General features: G+C 53.0%; 1 protein-coding gene across 1 annotated transcript; it reads right to left on the reverse strand.

Annotated features, from left to right (window-relative positions):
- Positions 1 to 2,546: 2,546 nt before the first annotated feature.
- On the reverse strand, positions 2,547 to 13,937 carry RHBG (Rh family B glycoprotein). The gene is made up of 10 exons (XM_058821845.1): positions 13,757 to 13,937; positions 10,851 to 11,037; positions 8,893 to 9,043; positions 7,607 to 7,760; positions 7,159 to 7,325; positions 5,568 to 5,705; positions 5,325 to 5,458; positions 5,007 to 5,128; positions 3,796 to 3,869; positions 2,547 to 2,808 (listed from the first exon to the last, which is right to left on the reverse strand). The coding sequence occupies exons 1-10, from the start codon at positions 13,935 to 13,937 to the stop codon at positions 2,740 to 2,742; spliced, it is 1,377 nt and encodes a 458-aa protein (XP_058677828.1). The 3' UTR covers positions 2,547 to 2,739.
- Between the last annotated feature and the right edge of the window lie 2,958 nt (positions 13,938 to 16,895).

A 16,895-nucleotide genomic window follows, 5' to 3' on the forward strand; every position in this document is an offset into this window, starting at 1 on the left:
GTGAGCCCTGCCTTGCAAAGTGATGGAGCAGAGGCTCCCCACGGGGGAAACTGAGGCACGAGCGGAGTCTGGCACCCAAACGGGGGCAGCAGAGGTGTGAGGACGGGGTGAGCTCCCTGTGCTCGGTCGGGTGCGATCACCGGGGTCCCTCCGGTCCCGGGCCGGCCGCGGGCGCTGCGGGCAGAGCCGGCGCTGCTCTCGCCGAGCCCGTCGGGATTATCCGTGCTTAGCTGCACCATCTGTTCCTCAAACTGCCATCATTATGTTCAGCTCGGGAAGAAAACGGCCCCTACAGAGAAGCAATTTGTTCGCTGACTAAACCTTTCAGGCTCCCCGCGCACGGAGAGCTCCGCGCTCGCTTAAACAAGCGCGGGGAGAGCGGCCGGAGCGGCGTGGGGAGGGCGCAGGGCTGCCCTTAATCCGATTACAAAACATAACAGCCTTTGAGGAGGAGGAGGAGGAGGAGGAGGAGGAGGAGGAGGAGGGAGGGTCCATTTCACACCCGACCCCGACGTCTGAGGGTCTCGCAATGATCTCACTGCAGCGGATTTGCTCGCCGGCGCAGTGGGGTTGCTTTTGAGATGCGCTGCGAGGAGATCAAAAAAGGAGAAGGGGGATGGCTGGGAAAGGGGAGGAGAGGGATGGGGAAAGGGTGAGGTGGGTCAGGGGTCTGCAGGGTGAAATAAACAGGGGATGTGGGGTTGGGGTCTGCAGGGTGAAATAAACAGGGGATGTGGGGTTGGGGTTCTGCAGGGGATGTGGGATCAGGGTTCTGCCAGGGGCATTTGGGGTCTGCAGGGGATGTGGGATCAGGGTTCTGCAGGGTCAGGGTTCTGCACTGGGATGTGGGGCTGGGGTTTGCAGGGGATGTGGGGTCTGCAGGGGATGTGGGGTCTGCAGGGGGATGTGGGATTGGGGTTCGGCACTGGGATGTGGAGTCAGGGTTCTGCAGGGAATGTGGGGCTGGGGTTCTGCAGGGGGATGTGGGGTCAGGGTCAGGGGTCTGCAAGGGGACGTGGAGTCACAGTTCTGCAGGGGGATGTGGGGTCAGGGTTCTGCAGGGGGATGTGGGGTCAGGGTTCTGCAGGGGGATGTGGGGTTGGGGTCTGCAGGGTCAGGGTTCTGCAGGGGGATGCGGGGTCAGGGGTCTGCAGAGAGATGTGGGGTCAGGGGTCTGCAGGGGGATGTGGGGTCTGCAGGGGATGTGGGGTCAGGGTACAGGGGGATGTGGGTCAGTGTTTTTCAGGGGGATGTGGGGTCAGGGTCGGGGTTCTGCAGGGGGATGTGGGGTCAGGGTTCTGCCCTGGGATGTGGGATTGGGGTCTGCAGGGTCAGGGTTCTGCCCTGGGATGTGGGGCTGGGGTTCTGCAGCTCAGGCAAGGGGCAATGAGCACCAGCCCTGCTGCACCCCGCGTCTCCCTCCTCGTGTCACACGGACATGGGGACAGGGACGAGTCCTCCCCTGCCCCCTGAGCCAGGAGTGGGGCTCTGGTCCCTGCACAGACCTTCCTCAGGGCCTGCAGCGGCAGCAGGAACGCCTGACCCACTTCCCTGTGTTTCGTCATGGAATTTCAGTGACACCGAGGCTTTATTGTGCTGATTTTACCATTTTCTGTAAGGGACAATGAAACTGGGGAAGGTTTAAAGTGATACTTTGACTTATATCAAAGCAAGACCTTTTGACTTCCTGCTGTGTTTTAAAGTGACGTTTTACGATCACCTGCAAACAAATGCTTTTCATTAATAATTTCATTAATGCATTGAATTAATGAATTTTTTTCCTTCTTTTGAAATTTTGAAATTGAAATTTTGAAATTTTGTCCTCCTTTTTGTCCATTCAGTTAAAGGAAACCCGTGTGCTTCAACAGCAGCAGATGCCAGCACAAGAGAGTCCCACCTGTGGCAAAGCATTTCCCCCAAACTTTGCTGTGCTGTCCCTGCACCCCTGTCCCCTGTGGGGCTGTGTCCCCTCCTCAGGGATGGTGACACTGGCAGCTGGGCACACCTGTGCCCACAGGAATCCCACATGGTGAGTGCCAGTCTGGCACGGGAGGTGTGAAAGCATCTGGCAGCCACCCCAGGCTCGTGGGAGATGGGACCCCAAGGTGTCCCCGACATTGGGGACCCCCAGCACATCCAGCATGGCCCCTCTGGGAGCCCTCTGGGGCTGTGGCCCTGCTCCAGTCACTGCAGGGCTCTTTGTGGGATCCCTTGAGGGTTCCAGAGTGTTCCAGTCTGCTCCCGGGGGAGTGGGAGCCCCTCTGTGGGGTGCCGGGCAAACTGGGGGGCTTTGCCTTCCCCACTGGATGACACCTGAAGGAAACAGCCAGCAGAGCCGGGCAGGTGCCATGAGAATTCAGGGGCAAATCCTGAAGTTACGAAAAATTCCATATATTTTAATTGCTATGTGCACACAAATATCTGTACAAAGTCTTTGCTGCTTTCTGTTCAGCCTGCTGGGCCCGCTCCCCACCACAGCCATCCTTCCTCTCCCCATTGCCTCCATCCAGAGAGCAGCTGATGGGGAAACTGAGGCAAGGAGCAGGGAGGGGACGTGGCTGAGCCAAGCCTGGACACCCTGAGCAAACACGGGGATCCTGCAGCTCCTCTTCACCCTGCAGAGGCCTGTGGACACCCAGCTGCTCCCAAAATGTTTTGTTGGCTCCTGTTGGGAGGTTCGGGCTGCCAGAACCAGCTGGCACTGGCCATGGCACACCCCACAGAGAGGTTTTGGGGTTGTTACACCAAGGTGCTGATGCCCAGCTCCTCCTTTCCCCTGGCACTGGGCTCAGATCCTTCCTCAGGCACCTGCACCAGAGACAAGAGAGGGGCAGAAATGGGCCCTGCTCAGGGACAAGAGGGGGCAGAAATGGGCCCTGGTTGGGGATAAGAGAGGGGCAGAAATGGGCCCTGCTCAGGGACAAGAGAGGGGCAGAAATGGGCCCTGCTCAGGGACAAGAGAGGGGCAGAAATGGGCCCTGCTCAGGGACAAGAGGGGGCAGAAATGGGCCCTGGCTGGGGATAAGAGAGGGGCAGAAATGGGCCCTGCACCAGAGACAAGAGAGGGGCAGAAATGGACCCTGCACCAGAAAGGGGCAGAAATGGGCCCTGCTCAGGGACAAGAGAGGGGCAGAAATGGGCCCTGCACCAGAGACAAGAGAGGGACAGAAATGGGCCCTGCACGAGAGAAAAGAGAGGGGCAGAAATGGACCCTGCACCAGAGAGGGGCAGAAATGGGCCCTGCACCAGAGACAAGAGAGGGGCAGAAATGGGCCCTGCTCAGGGACAAGAGAAGGGCAGAAATGGGCCCTGCACCAGAGAGGGGCAGAAATGGGCCCTGCTCAGGGACAAGAGAGGGGCAGAAATGGGCCCTGCTGAGAGACAAGAGAGGGGCAGAAATGGGCCCTGCTCAGGGCACACTGGGGCCAGGTGGGGGCTCAGCTTTCACCAGGAAGGTTTAGATGGAATACTGGGGGAAATTCCACCACAGAATTGTCCAGCACTGGCACAGGGTGCCCAGGGGAGAGATAAAGTCACCATCCCTGAAGGGATGTATCAGACTTTTGGGGACATGGTTTAGTGGTGGCCTCGGCAGCAGTGGAATGGTTGGACCTGGTGCTTTTAGAGGGGAGCACCTAAAACACTTAAAGAGAGTCAGGGATTCTCTGGCCTGGGGCATTTAGTGCAGCTCACCTAAATGCTGCTGCAAGAGGAGGGAGCTGGAGGAAAATACCCAACCCCTGCCGCTGCCTGAGACCCAAAAAATCCCTTTTTACCAACAATTCCCAGCTTTACCTCCTGCAAGCCGGGGCTCTCCTTGTACTGGGTGTCCGCGCAGCACCTCGGCACCTTGATTTTCAGGATGGTTCCTGAGGACACCCAAAGCCGGGCGAGGGCGGCTGAGAGCGGGGCGGCCGCTGCCCGGGCTTCCCCTGACATCTAGCGGCGGCGGCGGGGACCGAGACCGGGGGAGCGGGGGGAACCGGGAGGAGACGGGACCGGCACTGGGGGGAGCGGGGATCGGGGGCAGCCGGGACCGGGAGGAGCAGGGGGAACCGGAAAGAACCGGGAGCCGGGACCGGGGAGCCGGGGGGAACAGGGAGGAGCCGGAGGGAGCCGGGACCGGGGAAAGCGAGGGGGAAGCTGGGACCAGGGGGAGCCGGGACAACCGGGACTAGGGGGGTGCTGAGACCGGGAGGAGCCGTGGGGAACCGGGAGGAGTCGGGACGGGGGGAACCGGCACCGGGGGGAGCGGGGGGAACCGGAGGGGAACTCCCCGTTCCCCCCGGTCCCGGGAGCCGGGGTGTGCTGGGACCGGGGGGAACGGGGACCGGGGAAGAGACGGGAGCTGGAACTGGGGGGAAACGGGATCGGGGGGTGCCGGGACCGGGAGGAGCGGGGAGAAGCGGGGAGCGGGGGGATCGCGGGGGAAGCAGGACTGGAGGGAGCCGGGGGGAAGCCGGAGGGAGACGGGACCGGGGATGAACCGGGACCGGGGGGAACCGAGGGGAAACCGGGACTGGGGTGAGCCGGGGGGAACCGGGAGCCGGGACCGGGGGGGAACCGGGACTGGGGGGAGCCGGGAGCTGGGACCGGGGGGTGCTGGGACTGGGGGGAACTGGGACCAGGGGGAACCGGCACCCTGGCACAGGGGTGCCATGGGGAACCGGGATCCGGAACCGGGGGGAGCCCAGACCCCGGGAGAAGAGCGGATCTGGGGAAAGCCTCAATCCCGAGGGGAGCACAGACTGGGGAGAGCACGGACTGGGGAGATCCCCGGCCAGAGGGGAGTAAAGCCCCATGGATGGCCCCCGCCCTGCATGAGAAACCCAGCCCCAAGGGGAGCCCTGGCCCCGATCTCGGCTGGGTTTGCCCAGTGCTGAGCACCCCTGGGCTCTGCCCGGCCTGCCTGAGGGGATGCTTTGCTTTGGGGCTGCTCCTGCGCTTTCCCCCAAACCCATCCATTCCCTGCCCCTCCGTCCCTCCGTGCTGGAGGCAGAACTCACCCGTGATGCAGCCCCCGAGCGTGGCAAGCAGCAGGGTGAGGGGCAGGGCACTGAGCTGGATCAACGCCTGGTCAGTGACTGTCCGGCTGCCCTGGGTCACCAGTGGGAACACCAGCTCCAGCCTGCATGCCAGACAGGGCACAGGCTTTGGGGAGCTGCTTTTGCTTGTTTTGGGAGCTTTGTTTGGCTCCTATCTCTGGGTTTTGCCTCCTAAAGGGCTGCTGTACCAGGGGAGTGGTGCAGCCCTGATCGCAGGGGTTGTGGTGACCCCAGCTTGGTGCATAAGGCACTGGCAGCCCTGATTCTGGCTCCTCTCACCTGTAACCAAAAGTGTCAGCGGTGGCCAGCAGCGTCAGCAGCGTCCCCAGCAGGGCCCCCAGCACCCCGGGCAGCCCGTGGGTGTTGTGCACCCCACACGTGTCCTGGATTTTCAGCTTGGAGTGCAGAACAGGCTGGGGAGAGCACAGGGAAGAGCTGGTGGTGGGCTGGGATCAGCTGCCCAGGTGTTTGTGGGTTTGGGATCAGATCCCTGGGCTGGGATCAGCACCCCTGGGGACTCACCGTGAAGAATCTGAAGCCAAGGGGGGTGATGAGGCCAACCAGAAACCCTGCGATGAGGGCACCAAAGGGGGTGAGCAGCATCTCTCCAGCCATGCCCATCACGGCCATGGCAGCCAGGGTGGCATCCTGGAGCTGAACCTGATGGAGCAGGACACGGTCAGGGGAATGGACTCCATGGAGAGCACCAGCATGGGGCTGGGAGAGGGGTTTGTCTTCCTCAAATTGGTGGCCATGATATTTTCTGAAAAATCCTTTCCTTAGGATTTTTCCTCCTGAGAAGCTGGGAGGCCTCAGGAACAAAATGTAAACAATGGTTATCTGCTGCTGTGGAATGCAACAGGTGCATCTGGGATTGGTCTCATGTGGTTGTTTCTAATTAATGGCCAACCACAGCTGGCTTAGACTCTGTCTGAGCCACAAGCTTTTGTTATCATTCCTTCTTTTTCTATTCTTAGCCAGCCTTCTGATGAAATCCTTTCTTCTATTCTTTTAGTATAGTTTTAATATAATATATATGATATTAAATATATATTATTTAAATAAATAAAATAATAAATCAAGCCTTCTGAAACATGGAGTCAGATCCTCGTCTCTTCCCTCATCCTTGGACCCCTGTGAACACCGTCACAGAGGACAGCAGTGGCAGCAGCTCCAGGGATGTCCCCTGGGGCCTCCTGCTAGGGGACTGTAGCTATGATATTATAAATATAAAAGGATTTTCTGAAAAATCCTTTTCTAAGGACTTTTTCTCCTGAGAGGCCTCAAGAACAAAATGTAAACAATGATTATCTGCTGCTGTGGAATGCAACAGGTGCATCTGGGATTGGTCTCATGTGGTTGTTTCTAATTAATGGCCAATCACAGTCAGCTGGCTTGGACTCTGTCTGAGCCACAAACCTTTGTTATCATTCCTTCTTTTTTTATTCTTAGCTAGCCTTCTGATGAAATCCCTTCTTCTATTCTTTTAGTATAGTTTTAATATATATAATACGTGACCGTGTTCACAGGGGTTTTTGGTTGGGGGAAGAGATGAGGATCTGACTCCATGTTTCAGAAGGCTTGATTTATTATTTTATTATATATATTACATTAAAACTATACTACAAGAACAGAAGAAAGGATTTCATCAGAAGGCTAGCTAAGAATAGAATAGCAAAGAATGATAACAAAGGCTTGTGGTTTGGGCTATCTGTCCGAGCCAGCTGGGCTGTGATTGGCCATTAATTAAAAACAACCACATGAGACCAATCCCAGATGCACCTGTTGCATTCCACAGCAGCAGATAATCATTGTTTACATTTTGTTCCTGAGGCCTCCCAGCTTCTCAGGAGGAAAAATCTTAAGGAAAGGATTTTCCATAAAAGATGTCTGTGACAATAATATGTATCATAAAATAATAAATCAAGCCTTCTGAAACATGGAGTCAGATCCTCATCTCTTCCCTCTTCCTTGGACCCCTGTGAACACGGTCACAAATTTGTTCTTAATGAACCTTAATGAGCCTTACAGGCCTCCCCTTTTTCCCTGGGTGTGTTCAGGCCTGTTCCTACAGGGCAGGGTGTGGGTTTGTCCCAGGACAGGACTGACCTACCATCCTTGGGGTGCTCTCCTCATAGAGCACAGGAGAGAGGATGAAGGCGGACATGGTGCTTGCCACCAGTGAAAAGTAGGAGTTGAGCACTGCCCAGTTCTCTCCATCATGGTGGACAGTGGTGGTGGAGGTGAAACTGGGCCAGAAGATCCACAGGTAGATGGTTCCTGCAGGGAGCAGAACAGGTCTTGGTGCTGGAGTTGATCCCTTGTGGGACATAAAGTTCCTGTGAGGGCCAAGAGATGCACGAGGCCACAAGGGAGGTTCAGATAGAACACAAGGAAATGGTTTTTCTAGAAGAGGGTGGTGCAGCCCAGACAAGTCCATAGGGAGGTGCAGAACATCTGTCCTTGATGTTTGCAGCAATCTCCTGCTCAAAGCCACACCCTCAGATTGGTGACAACCCTTCCACCACCAGCTCTAGCTGCTGCAGATTTGAGCTCCATACCAACCACAGCAAAGACATCCTTGTGGTGCCCCTTATCCTGCTGCTCTTCCCTCTTCCTCTTGTCCTTGTGGGGCTGGTACAGGACCCGTGAAACCATCAGGCCAAAATAAGCACCAAAGGTGTGCACGGTCAAGGAGCCTCCACTGTCGCTCACCTGGGGAGTGTGGGAAACATGGAAAGTGCAGGAATTGGGGTGATATGGAAACCCAGGGGACCAGGAATGTTCCTCTGTCTGCTCTGACCCCCAGGGAGCTCTGACTTTGACTCTCATTCATGGAGAAAGTTTCCCAGACTTCAAGATAGACTGGAACCCACACAAGTGTGAAATAAATTATAGAGAGTAGTGTAGGTTTATCACTTGGTGAGAAATTGAGATTTTTGGGGTTTTTAGTATGCACAGGGTGTCATCCTGGGTTTCTTCTTCATGGGTTTGGGTGGCATTTTGTAATTGGGCAGAAAAGTCCCTGTTGCAGCTCTTTGGGATCAGTTATTGTGTTAAAAGGGAAATAATCTAGGTGTCAGTTCTCAATTGGATAGTTTAGTTTTAAAAGACCTTATAACAAAAGATTATTGGCCATTTTGTGCCTTCTAATGAAAAGCTGCTGAACTCACAGCAGTGAGACTGTTTTACTGATAAGAAATTAAGAAAAAATAAACATCTGAGTCTGAACGCTAACTGCTGTCTCAAGTGCCTTCAATCCAGACCCAGGAAACCAACAACAACCAGTGCAAATACTACAGCAGGGTGAGGGATTTGCCTCTCCAGATGAGGCAGAATTTGCCATGAGGAGCCACTCCCTGTCGCAGTGGGTGACTCACCCCCATGAGCCTGAGCAGGATGAATTCATTGAGGGTGCACAGGGTGACTTCCAGCATTTTGTATTTGGGCAGAACAGTCCTCATTGCAGGGTCTTTGGGATCAGTTATTGGGTTAAAAGGGGAAATAATCTAAGTGTTATTTCGTAACTGGATAGTTCAGTCTTAAAAGACCTTGTAACAAAAGATTATTGGCCATTTTGTGCCTTCTAATGAAAAGCTGCTGAACTCACAGCAGTGAGACTGTTTTACTGATAAGAAATTAAGAAATTAAGAAAAAATAAACATCTGAGTCTGAACGCTAACTGCTGTCTCAAGTGCCTTCAATCCAGACCCAGGAAACCAACAACAACCAGTGCAAATACTACAGCAGGGTGAGGGATTTACCTCTCCAGATGAGGTAGAACTTGCCATGAGGAGCCCAAACCCAGGCCAGTCCCTTTCTGGTGGCTCCCCAGTGGGTGACTCACCCCCATGAGCCTGAGCAGGATGAATTCATGGAGGGTGCACAGGGTCACTTCCAGCAGGGCCAGCAGCAGCATCTGCACAGGGCTCACCCTGCCCAGAACAGCTCCAGTGGAGATCAGAACAGCTGCAGTGCAGAAATCAGCACTGACCATGCTGGGAAGGAGAGGAAGAGCGTGAGACTGGAGCTGGCACTGCCAGGGGAGAGCTGGCAGGCATCAGGAGCTGAGCAGGCACAGCCCTGTGGTGCTGGTGGCACAGGGATGGCTGGGCTTGAGGCAGGTGAGGGGGCAGAGTGTGCCCCTAAATCCCTGGGCACGGCTCACACAGCCCTTGCCAGGGTGGGATGTTGGGAAGGATGGAAGTTTGACAAGAAAGTCTCAAGCATTTGGCAAAAAGAGCTGAAAGAGTGCTGGATTTACCCTTGCTTTCTGGAGGTGATTTATTTACAGCTTTTACCTTCTCCATGCCCAGGTTTGGTTTGGGCTCTTTCAGAGGACACACCTCACCTCTGCTGGGGCAGAAAAGGAGCCTCCTCTGCACTCTCCAGGTGCTCAAAATGCCCAGACAGGCAAGAAATGGCCTCATCCCTTTCACCCCAAGCCCTGGAGCACTGCTGGGTTCTCAGGTCACAGTGGGGACACCAGGAGGTGCCTCTTTGGTCACCTGGGTAACTTCAGTTGCCCATTAGAGAATAAGCACAAAACCCTTCAGGAATCACCTTCCCCAAGCCTGGAGCTGCTCAGTTCTCCCCCAAACCCTGACAGAGGCAGGGGGGAACCTTCATCTCCTGCACCCTGGGGTGAGTTGGGTGTTCCAGGCTGCTCCAGTGGGGTGGGGAAGTGCTCAGAGGTGAAAATATCTGAGTTTGGACACAAACACCCCAAACCCAGCCAAGCCTCAGCAGCCAGAAATGGCCCCAGCACTATTTTGTGTTGGGAAGGATGAAAGTTTGACAAGAAAGTCTCACAGATATTTGTGCTTAGCTTTAAATGTAGAGTCTGATGAAGGAATAAAGATGGAAGCAAGTTTTGATACAGAAGAAAAGAATTGTTGAGCCAGTCTAACTGGCTAACCAAGGAGACAAAGGGTATTTCATGTTAGTTATGAAAGGTTTTATGGTTTAGAATAAAGGATAAACCCACCCCAAACAAGGAGATGTTTTTAACCAAGCAGAAAATAGCACAGGCAAACAAGTCAGCAAAGTTGCAAGCAGAATAAAGGTCTCAGAATTTTTCACTGAAAGAAAACTGGAAAAAAACTTCCCACTTAAACTGTAATGTACTGACTTTCAGTGATTGGAGAGCAGTAACATGAATATGGTAATTACAGTAGTTATGATAGGCTGTAGGTAAAAGTTAAGGTATAGATTGGTTCTAGTGTATTTAGATGCTCAGCAAAGTTTATAATGTAATGTAACCAAAATAAATGTACATAATGCATTGTAACCAAAAGGAAAGTTTATAATGCCTTGTAACCAAAAGAAAAGTATATAATGCATTTGTAACCAAACGTTTATAATGTAATGTAAGCAAAAGAAAAGTATATAATGCATTGCAACCAGAAGAAAAGTACATAATGCAATGTAACCAAAAGGAAAGTATGTAATGCATTGTAAAAAAAATAAAAGTTTATAATCTAATGTAAGCAAAAGAAAAGTTAATAATGCAATGTAACCAAAAGCAAAGGGTCTCCAGGCCTGCCTGCAGCTGGAGCTGACAGCTGTAGGCACAGCTCTGTCACCCACAATCCTGGACTGCTGTAACTCTTGGATGTTATAAACTGCATTTTGAAGAGCCACCTGGAGTCCCACATCTCTCATTTAGGCTCTTACAGTGCTACTCAAAGAACCCCGTCCCACCTGTGTGCAAAATCCTCCTCCAAAGCAGAGCCCCGAGTTTTACAGAGGAGGGAGCCAGTGCGCCAGGGCTGGGCTGGGCTCAGCAGCTCCCTCCGGCCTTACCTCTGAGCTCCCACGGAAATCTTGCCGCTGAGGAAGAAGAAAAGCATGCCCTGCATGAGGACAGCCCACTGGATGGAGAAGGCTGTGATGAGGATGATGATGGCAGCACTGCCCGGCCCATAGCGGCTGAGGAAGGCCACCAGCAGCCCAAAGCTGAGGAGCAGCTGGACGTGGACATCCTGAAACCCTGCGGGGGGAGAGGCACAGGGATGGGTCTGGGGGCACTGAGGGAGGGCAAACACCCTCCTGATGGTCCCTGAGGGGACTCAGCCAGGGCTGAGACACCCCCAGGTTCGGGAGATGAAGGCTCACTCCTCTTTATGTGAGTCTGGAGCCACAGTGGAAGATTGTCAGGATCTTTAGCTGGTCAGAGTGACCCCGAGAAAAGTTGGAAAGTCTCTTTTCCCAGCCCAGCACTTGAAGAAGGAGTCAGGGCTCTTCATTTCTCGGTCTCAAGGTTGTTTATTGTGTCTTATCTATAAAAAATTTTCTCCTGCCCCGTCTAGCAGGACAGTTCTAGGCACTCTGCCTGCCCCTGGGGCAGTGTTGTCTTTTTATACTAAAAACTGTGTGTACAATGTTTACAATTATTTCCCAATACCTGTCACCTGTGTTAGACAGTGAGCTTCTACCTTAAACCAATCTAAAAGTGCAGAAGATGGAGGCCAAGAAGAAGAAGAAGGAGAAAGACTGGGCATGCCCCGATCCCTCCATCTTGCTCCCTGAACCCCCATATTAAAAACCCCAAAAACCCATTTTCCACCCCGTGATAACTTCACTATTATTCTACTTAAACTGTTGTGGCTTGCTGATCTTCATATAAGGTTGGTAATTTGCTCCATGGTCATAATCAAAACCACACAGGTGTTTTGGGCCTCTGAGTCCCCTGGCAGGGGTATTGGTCAGCCAGAGGGATGTCCTGGGTTCCCACAGAAGATCTTCCTTGGAGATCTGCAGTGGGGAGTGCCAGGGACAGCTACGGCCACCCCTGACCCTCTGCAGCAGCTCCAGGCCACCCCATCCTCATCTGCCCTGTGCAGACACCTCAGCACATTTTCCCCACAGCACAGAAACCTCAGAGCTGGCTGCACCCACCAGAGCAGCATCAAAGTGGCTCTGAGATGTCAGCACCCCTGAAGGCATCACGTCCCACTTCACAGGATGAGCAGAGAACTGGGGTCAGTCTGGCACCATTTGGTGGCAAACCAGAGGATGGGGGGCCTGATTCTTGCTCGGGCTGGGTGCCCTTTGCACAGCTGACAGCTGTGGGGCGGGCTGTGAGTCACTGCAGGGTGGGGTTACGTGGGCAGGAGAAAGAAACCGGGAGAACCTGCTGGATGCCGGCTGCAAACCCCAGCTGGGAAGCTCTGACACCCTGAAATGCCAGGAGCAGCTGCTGTGCTCCTTACCAGGCTTGGGATGATGATCCCCAGTTTTTCACTGCACTCAGTGATCCCTTTTGAGCTCAAATCCTCCGTGGAAGGCGGTCAGTGTGAATCCCCTGGCACTGCAAAGCCAGGTGGGAAGCTCTGCACACCCTGAAGTGCCAGGAGCAGGTGAGGAGAACCTGGCAGCCGCCCTGGCTGTGCTCCCTGCCAGATATGGAATGATGATCCCTTGATTTTCACTGCACTCAGTGATCCCTTCTGAGCTCCAGTCCTCTGTGGAAGTGGCTTGGTGAGAACCCCCTGGCACTGCAAACCTGGCTGGGAAGCTCTGAAGTGCCAGGAGCAGCTGCTGTGCTCCCTCCCAGACATGGAATAATGATCCCATTTTTTCATAGAATGAGAAAATGCAGTTTTTCACTGCACTCAGTGACCCCTTCTGGGCTCCACTGCTCTAACACACACTCCAGCCCCACATTTCCCTCTTTTGCTGCAAGTATTTCAGAAATCCTTGCAGCGTGTCTGCTCTACCCCTCTGGGAATCACCAGCACCCCAAGCCTGCAGTCGTCTGTGGAAGGGGCTCAGTAAGAACCCAGCAAACCTGGCTGGGGAAGCTCTGAAGTGCCAGGAGCAGCTGCTGTGCACCCTTATCAGGCATGGAATGATGATTCCCAGTTTTCCACTGAACTCAGTGATCCCTTCTGAGCTCCAATCCTCCACGGAAGGGGCTCGGTGTGAATCCCCTGGCACTGCAAAGCCAGGTGGGAAGCTCTGCACACCCTGAAGTGCCAGGAGCAGCTGCTGTGCTCCACACCAGGTATGGAATGATGATCCCCAGTTTGTCTCTGCACTCAGTGATCCCTTCTGAGCTCCACTGCTCTAACACACACTCCAGCCCCACATTTCCCTCTTTTGCTGCAAGTATTTCAGAAATCCTTGCAGTGTGTCTGCTCTACCCCTCTGGGAATCACCAGCACCCCAAGCCTGCAGTCGTCTTTGGAAGGGGCTCAGTGTGAGTCCCCTGGCACTGCAAACCTGGCTAGGGAAGCTCTGAAGTGCCAGGAGCAGCTGCTGTGCTCCATACCAGGCTTGGGATGATGATCCCTTGATTTTGATTTTCACTGCACTCAGTGATCCCTTCTGAGCTCCAATCCTCCAAGGAAGGGGCTCGGTGTGAATCCCCTGGCACTGCAAAACCAGGTGGGAAGCTCGGCACACCCTGAAGTGCCAGGAGCAGCTGCTGTGCACCCTTATCAGGCATGGAATGATGATTCCCAGTTTTCCACTGCGCTCAGTGATCCCTTCTGAGCTCCACTGCTCTAACACACACTCCAGCCCCACATTTCCCTCTTTTGCTGCAAGTATTTCAGAAATCCTTGCAGCGTGTCTGCTCTACCCCTCTGGGAATCACCAGCACCGCACACCTGCAGCTCGATGGTGCCTCTCTGGTATCTCTGGAGCCAGTGCCAGCCCTGCAGGTGACACCCAGTGCCATCCTACATCAGGAGGGTTCTACTCACGGGGCTGCAGGAAATTCGGGTCCTGGCTCCTCTGGCTGCAGTTCAGCTGAGGGGGGCACAGCTCGGGGCTGCCCTTGGGACTGTAGCGCACCAACGCCGCGAAGAGGAGGATGAGGAGGATCTGCAGGAGGAAGCACAGCCCCGAGAACCACAGCCTGGAGGCGGCTGCGTGCTCAGGCATGTCGGGGGGCAGGTGAAACCCTGCAAAGAAGGGGGTGCATGGGGAGGGAGAGCCAGGTTAGGGCTGAAACTCCTCCTGTTGGGGTGGCTGCCAGCTGCTCCTCACCTCGAAGGGAGTGCCGGGAGCAGGGCAGCGCTGCCAACACGGAAATTCGGGCTGGGATGCCCTGGCACACCTGCACAGGTGGTGATGCCACACCAGGTGGCTGCAGGCACTGTGCTGGGAAGCGTGTGGGGTCGGTGTTCCTCTCTCTGGGCAGTCTCGGGGTCTCTGGCTGGTCACTGTGACCCCCAAGAAATGTTAAAATAATCTCTTTTCCCAGCCCGGTGCTCAAAGGAGTCAGGGCTCTTCATTTCTCAGTCTCAAGGTTATTTATTGTATCTTATTTATAAAATTTTTAAAAAAAATTTACAATTACTTTCCAATACCTATCACCTATGTTAGAAAATATTTACAGTTACTTTACAATATTTATCAAAAATATTTACAATTACTTTCCAATACCTATCACCTATGTTAGACAGTGAGCTTCTACTCTAAACCAATCTAAAAGTACCACCATCACAGCAGAAGATGAAGAAGAAGGAGAAAGGCTGGGCACACCCAGATTCCTCCATCTTGTTCCCTGAACCCCCATTCTAAAAACCCCAAAAAATCTATTTTCCACTCTGTGATGAATTCACTGTCATTCTGCTTTAACTGTCGTGGCTTGTAATTCTTCATACAAGGTTGGTAATTGTTTTTTCCAAGGGCTAAATCAGAGGCACAGGGGTCTGGGGCTCTGTGCCAAGGGCTCTGAGCCCCCTGACAGGGGTTTGAGCCATCCAGGGCAGCCAGAAGAATTTCCTGGTTTCCCACAGGCAGGAGATATGGGGGGGATGGATGAGATTTCTGCCTCTGCATTACAGAAACATGGTGGGGTTTGGGCACTGGATCAGGCAGTGGAGGTGGAGGGTGATGCACAAGGGGCTGACCTGCTGTGGAGGTGCTGTCAGCAAAGCTTGGCTCAAATTCCCTGGTCAGAAGGAAAAATGAGTGTTCAAGGGGCTTTGGGGGTGAGGTTTCCTGTGAGGTCGAGAGGAGAGAAGGAAAAGCTGAGTTTTTAAGAACAAGGAGCAGAGTCAGAGGCTCGTGATGGAGCCCAGCCAGGAGCTGGTGGAGCTGAGCACCAGGGGCTCCTTGGCTTTTCTCTGGCTGCCTCTGCTGCTGCAGAGGTGTTTGTAGAGTGGGTGCAGATCCCAAAAAGGGAGAAAAAGAGACAAGGAGCAGAGAAATGACTTGGGAAGTCACTTGGGTGACTCCTTCACACAGCGCTGGGCCAAACTCTGAACTCAGATAAGCAGTGGTGGGCTGGGGTCAAACCCTGATGCTAACGGGGTGGGAAAGGGGGATGAGTCACTCACGGGAGCCCCTGCAAGTGTTCTGCCTCGGGCTGTGGTTTGCTGAGGGCTGGGGGCTGTAACTGGTGCCTTCACTTGGGAAAAATGTGAGAAACAGCTCGTCTGTGATAGCACAGAGCTGGGAATCAGCATCCTGCAGCCAAGAAATCCAGAGCTGCTGCTGGGGGATGTGAAAAACGCCAATCACTTGTTTTTAAATTTGTAAAAGTTTAATAGTAATAAAATGGTTATGAACATAGTAATACAATTAGAGTAATAATAATTTGGACAAACTGAATTAGGGCAATATGAGACAATAGAGACAAAGAGTTATGGACATCCGGGTACCTTTTTCTGGGCAGCACCTGCCCAAAAAAGGACCCACGTTAACAAAGGATTAACCCTTATAAACAACAGCCTGTTGCATATTCATACACTTCATGCACGATGCATAAATTCCATTCAAACACAGGATTCTGTCTGGTCATTGTCAACTTCTTCCTCTGAATCCTGACAGCGCCTTTGAGGCGGGAAAAAGTTCGTTTCTTGTGATAAGAGGGCAATAAATTCTCTTTCTCTGAAAGATTGAGATGTCCTGTGGCTGCTATCTCACTGCAAGTCCTTTCTTTAAAAAAAGTATCCTACATAGCATCGTTTCTATTTTAACATTTTGTTATAACCTAAAACTACTTGAGAGAATTAATACAGCATTACTTTCCAACACAACACATACCATATTCATTTGAATATTTGCAAAAAGCCAGTCATAAAATTCATGCATTTTTCACAGGGGAGAACAGGATGTCCTTCTGCAGCCGTGGGCACAGGAAGTGTGAGGGAGGGAGATGACAGACTCCCTGAAGAGCCTCGGACCCAGCCCATATCCCTGGGGAGATGCAGGGAGGAGTTTGCAGTGCTGCTGCTCCAGTTTAGCCTCCCTCAGCCCGGCAGAGCAAAGCTACGGGCACCTTCTGCTCATCACAGCGATGATCACAAAGTTCTGAGCATTCTGAGCTGGAGGAAGAGTTGGGGAAGATGGAACAGGAAAGCCTTATAAATGTGATTGTCTGGCAAAAGATTTTGAGAATATAGAAACTATAAGCGAGATTGAAATGAAAGCAAGCTTTGAGATCCCTCAGTTACCGAACACCTGGAAAACAATGGTATGGCCAGCTGAAGGTGATCCCCTTTTGATGGAACAACACCCTCTGCTTGCAGACAGCTCCAAGGCTCAGAGCAGACCCTACAGCTTGGCAGAAGGGGCCCAAAGAGGAGTTTTTAGGGTTTAAAATGTAACACAGTGTGGTAATGTAATGATTCTTATAGGCTGTATGGAAATGCTATAGGATTTGTATATTTTGCTAGATTGGTTAGTGAGAATTACAATATTCAACACAGAAGAAGATTTATTGTGTTGTAACAGAAACCTCACCCTCTTAGGCTTTTAATCTCTTACCCTTTTTACTCTCTTACCCATTTTACTCCTTTACTCTCTCACGCTCTCATCCTCTCTCCCCCTCTCTTCTCTCAGGCCTACTCCGAGCTGTGGCTGCAGCTCCCAGCAGGGCCCTGCACCCAG

The sequence above is a fragment of the Ammospiza caudacuta genome, chromosome 30 (genome assembly GCF_027887145.1).
Source record: "Ammospiza caudacuta isolate bAmmCau1 chromosome 30, bAmmCau1.pri, whole genome shotgun sequence".
Lineage (NCBI taxonomy): Eukaryota > Metazoa > Chordata > Aves > Passeriformes > Passerellidae > Ammospiza > Ammospiza caudacuta.